This window comes from Pterocles gutturalis, unplaced genomic scaffold (genome assembly GCF_000699245.1).
Source record: "Pterocles gutturalis isolate BGI_N339 unplaced genomic scaffold, ASM69924v1 scaffold22210, whole genome shotgun sequence".
NCBI lineage: Eukaryota > Metazoa > Chordata > Aves > Pterocliformes > Pteroclidae > Pterocles > Pterocles gutturalis.
This window is the reverse complement of record NW_010141415.1, coordinates 52,467-58,732: the sequence shown is the minus strand read 5'-3', so window position 1 is coordinate 58,732 and position 6,266 is coordinate 52,467. Positions and strand designations below refer to the sequence as shown.

Sequence of the window (6,266 nt, the reverse complement as noted above, 5' to 3'; positions counted from 1 at the left end):
TTGACTGGCAGCAGCATTGGATGCCCACCACCCATGGAAGGGGGTGCCAGCCCCAGCCACACATGAGAAGGATGCACTTTGGTGGTTAGCACTGTCCAAGCCAGAACAACCTTCCTCAAACTGGGAGTTGTAATTTTTTTAATAAATCCATCGTCTTCTTCAACAAGGCTGCTGTGTCTGGAGAAAAGCCGCCAGCATTTGTTGAGGGTATTGTTTCAATTTATTCTGAAGCAATCTCTCTGCATTACGTTTGCCACCCAAGAGATTTGCAGTGCAAAAGGAAGGGGCGTTCTCTGACCGAAAGAGGCTTTCTGAGGCTTTCTTCCCCAAATATGGCAGCCAGAAGCTTAGGGATATCCTGAGCAAAGTTTGCATCCAGACTACCATGTTGAAGAGCCACTAGTGGACCGATTATCTGTGAATTTGTCTAAAACAATGAGCTGAGGATAAATAGGTCTCAAATCTTCCTTTGTGTATGTCAGCTATTTTCCTCTGTTCCAGGGTTCGGCCTTGCTCTCAACCTCCAGCCATCAGTGATAATCATTGGGAAATACTTTTTGAAGAGAAGACCCATAGCGAATGGCCTTGCTATGGCGGGGAGCCCCGTGATGCTTTGCACCCTGGCCCCTCTCAACCAGTTCCTTTTTGACAATTTTGGCTGGAGGGGCAGCTTTTTAATTCTTGGGGCAATTTTATTACACTGCTGTGTGGCAGGAGCTCTCTTCAGACCCATCGGGGCAGCCACAGCGTCAGTCAAAACCCAGGCGATTGAGGAAGGAAAGGAGACCCTGAAAGAAGAGGTCACTAAGGATGCCATGGAAATGAGTAGTCCCACAAACGTCCCCATGGAGACCAAAATGGAAGAGGAAGAAGGGAAGGACTGCTGTGAAAAAATCAATCAGTACCTCGATTTTTCCCTCTTTAAGCACAGAGGGTTCTTGATTTACCTGATTGGAAATGTGCTCATGTTCCTGGGTTTTTTTGCCCCCATTGTTTTTCTGGCACCCTATGCAAAGCACATTGGCATTGATGAGTATTCAGCTGCTTTCCTCCTTTCGATCCTCGCTATCGTGGATATGATTGCCCGACCTAGCACTGGCATCATTGCAAACAGCAAGTGGGTGAGGCCGCGGATTCAATACTTTTTCAGCTTTGCCATTACTTTCAACGGCGCCTGCCACCTTCTGTGCCCACTGGCTTCTGGCTATACAGGGCTTGTCGTTTACTCCGTGTTTTTTGGCTTAGCCTTTGGCATGGTTTGTGCCATGCTTTTTGAAACGCTCATGGACCTCGTGGGAGCTGTCCGGTTCACAAGTGCTGTTGGCCTGGTCACCATTGCAGAGTGTTGCACGATATTGCTGGGACCGCCTATTGGAGGTGAGTGTATTTTCTCCCTCTGCTTCCACTGGGTTATCACTTATATTTAGACTCTTGCAAGTACAGCTTGTAAGAAGGGATTCTAAATGTGTTTTTTCTGCTTCCAACCTACCACCTACCATTTTTCCACTGGTAATTGGACAAGGAATGTGGGTCCTAGGTATCTCCTCCAGCATTTCTTCTTTATTCCTGTCTATGTAGTCTTCTGGTTGTAGTCAAGAGTCTGGAGAGTGATCTTTTAGTCCCTCATCCCTTCAAACACTTAAACTGAACTTGTAGAGTGGGACTTGTGCAGTACAAAGAACCTCTCCTCCTGGAGAGCCTGTTGTGAAAGGCTGGAGTCCACCACAATTTAAGCACAAAATCCTCTTGTCGACTCCAGCCTAGTATTTGCTATTTTCCTCTAAGGCTCTGAGTACTTCCACTTATGGATTTCAGTCATCTCAGAGCATCTGATAGATTTAAGTCTGTTACAAAAATAATTTAAAAAGAGGTTTATTTTGAATGGCATGGTTTGAAATGTCAAAAGACAGAGACCCTCAAATGTCCATGCTGACAATACTGAACCTCTGAAGATAGGTGGGAGCAGTGATCTCCTGTGATTTTAACTGCCTCCAGTTCTTTCCCACTTTAGCATGTACTCCTTTTTCTTTAAGGAACGCATCATATCTGGAAGACACCATATTTGAATCTGGAATTTGCCTCAAGTACAAATCTTTTACAAAATCTGAATTGGCTATGAATTAAATGGCTTTATAGGTGACATCCTCTCAGTGTATTGATACCAATCCTGTCTATGTGCCCTGTCCTGTGGTTTGCATTTCACCTGTATGCAAGCCAGAATAACTGGTTTGGAAACTGGTCACCTTTAAGTATGCTAAAATATATAATTAGGTTGTGTGTGCTGTCTGTATTTGAACGTATGAAAGTTATTCTTTTGATATGACAGTATTATAATAAATTTAAAGAATGCACAGAAAGAAGGCAGTCTAAACCCGTTTCCTGGATTCCAAACTGAGATCTGGTTAATATTCTGTATGACACATCTTGCAGAGCCGTTTAATTCTTCATATTACCATATAGCTCATACAGTTGTGACAAGAGCAGCTGTATCCTCTTGCTGTCTTAGAGATTCATTATTTAATTAATGACAAACAAAAGAAAATGCAATTTTAAAATTACTGTTTTCTGAATTATGTAATTTTCTGTGTGGAAGATTAAGTTAATGACCAGAGACTGCTAATGAGGCTAAACCAGTTCTATGTAATAATCAGTAATATTAGTTTTGTAGGGTTTTCCCCACCATTTTAATAAGCAGCAAATTTATTGGTTCTTTGGCATTTTAATAACCTACTGCAGGGTTCTGCTTTAATGAACTAAGTAAATTGTTCCAAATGTGTTTTATGACTTTATCTTATACTCAAAGGAAAAGAGGCAAGACTATCCTACTGTTGAATTTTCCAATACTCTACTCATTAAAACTCTCATTGAAACCTGTTTAGGAGACCTCTAGGTCATCCTGATTAGCAGAAAAGGAAAAATTGTTGCAATTAGCATTTGGTTGATGTTTCACCAGTAACATGAAAAACACAGTGCATTGGAAATGGTGTAGAAAGACATCTAGGAATGATTCAGGAAGAATCATTGACTAAAACCAGTTAAAAAATAATTTTTTTAAAATATAGAAATCTGTTTGGTGACCATAAAATCCCTTGTTAGTGTAATGCAGTGGGATAATTAATCATCAGCTTTTCAACATTAGGAGTCAGTCAGGAAGTAATTAAAGGTCCCTCTTTTTAAGGAGGAGAACATATTCCAAAAAGTCAGAGAGCTGATAGATGATGGGCCAGTTTCAAGGAGGACTATCTGTACTGTGAAGGCCAGGTTAGGAGTAGGTCTTACTTTAATTAGGATTTGGGATGTTAAGAATGGTCTGTGTTGCACAAGTAAATGGGAATTAATGCTCAGGATCATAATCCCAATAAGATTTGCATTACATTTTGACATAATGGAGAACACTGACATTTCAATTAAGCCATCTCCCTTCAATTACTCTGTAACTCCATAGCAGAGGCATTAACCTTTGAGAGGAGCCTGTCACATTTGTCTTGGCATTGAAATTATCTGACATTGACAGCATCATCTTTGCTTTCCTTGGAACTAATGTTTTCCAGTTCCATGCAATGACCTTTCATCTTTAGATCACGAGTATAAATGCAGAAAGGGCAGCTGCGACCAAAAGTGGAGTCCCCTCTAACGCTGGTGAATGACCCATGGTGGAATAAATTAGTGGATCTTTGTCAAGAGTCTGAGACAAGACTCAGTGGCCAGGTGCCATCTCATGAAGGTTTTCCCGAAAGCTGCTGCTTTTGTTGGCAGCCCAAGGACTACCAAGTTGAATGGATGTCCTTGTAGTTGATCACTGGAGTCAATTAAAGAAATGTCTGTGGACTGTGTGATCAGATGGCTTTAGTCTCTGCATGGAAAAAAGAAGATGTGCCAGAAAGTCCAGACTTTGCAATGTAGGTTCTCTGCCCCCTTCTACTTAACTGTACAAATTATTGGTAGTATTACCTATATCAATGTTAACTACCCACAAGCTATATTGTGGAACATGTGTGAAGTATTTGTGGGAACAGAGTATTTGTGGAAGAGATCAGAAAGAACAGAAGTACAGACAATGTCTTATTTTATCCTAAAGCCCCAAAGGTGTCTCTTTATATTTAGGATCTGAAAACAAAATATTCTTGCCTTCATCTCTAAGTTTTTGTTTGTTTGTTTTTTAATATATGTTTTACAGGAACTCTTATTGATACCTTTGGGGACTATAAATATATGTTCATTAAATGTGGAGCTGTGATGGTCCTGGCAGGAACCTTCTTGTTCATCATGAATTATTATAATTATTGTATGCTTGCCAAGGAGGAGAAGGAAAGAAAGGCAAAAGAAGAGGACCCTAAATCTGCAAGGACAGAAAATGAAGTCAGAAATAACTGGAACAAAGAAACCGTACAGGATGGTCCTGAGCTGGAACCTTTGAGAGAGGAACAAGGACTAAAGAAGGAAGTGAATGGCACAAATGAAGTTTAAACCTGTTCTCCTGGGCTGAATGGGAAATTACTCCTGGGCTGGTTGACACTAGCTGTGAAATCACACTAGGTTTTTAAATTTTGCCCTATGCTCTGCCATGTGCATCTTCTTCTTTGTTGTAGAAGACTAGAAGAGAAACAAGTTTAGTTTCTTAAACAGTGCTGGGACACACAGTGCAGTATTATTTGCGTACCAAAGGTCCAGCAACATTTCTCTTCAGATATTTCCCATTTCCCAGAGAGACTGAGTAAGGGTGTAACTAACACCCCACTTTTATTCCCTGTAACTCCTCAGTGAAAAGGCCAGTGGCCATCAGAGTCAATGTCGAGCCCTTCCAGCAGCAGGCTTTGCATTGAGTATTACAGCCGCTGGATCTTCTCACCGTGCAGCCAAAACTCTCTGACTGTCTTTGACTGCAGCATCAGAATTATCCCGGGGACTGGGGGCTGCCTTCCACTGGTGGGTGTCTGCACTGTGACTTGCACCTTTGTCTCATGGAAGTGTAAAATAGACCTTACGCTCATCTTAAATACAACATGGGAGAGCTGCTTGAGCAGAATGAAGGCAGTACGTGCCTGTGCGTGACGTGGCAGCGAGGCAGCCTGGCCTTGTGGCTGGAGCATGCTAGGAAGGAACTTGGAGTGGCTCACCATGGCTTGACCAGGGACTTTCTCAGGGACCTCTGCATTTAGCAAAATTTCTTGAGAAAGGTGATGTTATGCAGGGGGCCAGCACAAGCCCGACATACTACAGGAGACCTTCTTCCAGATCCTTTGTCTGTGCAGGGCAGAAATTTAGTCTTAAAGGGCTTAAACATTGATTGACATTTGAACAGCGCAAATTCTTTAAAATTTTACCTAGGAGGTTACGAAGTCCTTATTATCCAATATCTGAATGCCTTACTCTTTTTAGCATAGTTTTTATTTACGACACCTTGATGAGGCAGTAAGTGTTGTTACTATTAATTAATTGTACAAATGAAGAACTGAAGCACAGAGGAGCTATGGGCATCATTACATCAGTGAATAGAGCTGAGGTATAGCAGACCTGAAATGGGATCCACTGCCCTGAGTTGCACACCTCAGCCACCTACTTGAAGGAAAACATTGGCAGCTGAGGAAGGGAGCTGAAAGCCTGCCTGCTGAGCACAGGTATCCCCCTGCTAGAAAATAGGAAATACCATGGAAATACCACAGCCCTCTCTGCAGTGCTGCCTGCTTCATACTACTCAGGATTAATGATTTGAAACACTGTCTTAGAGCTGTGACCTCGTGTCATATTTTTTTTAACTTGGTTAAGTTGCGTCCATCCTGGAGGGAAATCCCAGCAGAGCTGCCCTCCCCTTCTTTGGGCCAGGCTGGGCACCTCCCTGTTGCTAGCACTGCAATACCTGGTGGCCTCATGCCATCCAGTTTCATGAAATAAAGTTTCCCCAGGTCAGTGATGCAGAGCTGGGGCTGAGGCTGCCTAGGAGCCTCTCATCCAGCGGTGATAATTTTGAGTGGGGAAGATCTGGATTGTGACAGCAAGCACCGATGTATTTTAGAATAAGCAGCTGTTGCCCAGGAGCCGTGGATGCTGAGCGTGGCATCAAGTGGTTGAATCATCAGCTTTTTGTGGATTTATCTCCAAGTGACCAGATAAAAACAAGGACTTCTGAGGCAGATCACCCAAATCTGAAGCTAACACCAGTCCGTAGGCTAGGTCTCTGCTTTCTTTGCTTCACTGGCACCCTTATGTGATCAGATAAAGTTTTTTACATCTCTTTATCACTGGAGAACTGTATTTAATTATCACTT

At 42.4% G+C, this 6,266-nt stretch overlaps 1 protein-coding gene across 1 annotated transcript; it reads left to right on the top strand.

The window, feature by feature from the left end:
* Window positions 1-501: 501 nt before the first annotated feature.
* LOC104458366 (monocarboxylate transporter 2-like) lies at window positions 502-4,467 on the top strand (the record flags this gene model as incomplete). The annotated part of the gene is made up of 2 exons (XM_010084023.1): window positions 502-1,377; window positions 4,178-4,467. Coding segments are annotated over 2 exons (1,166 nt in total), but the record flags the coding sequence as incomplete, so codon positions are not given.
* Between the last annotated feature and the right edge of the window lie 1,799 nt (window positions 4,468-6,266).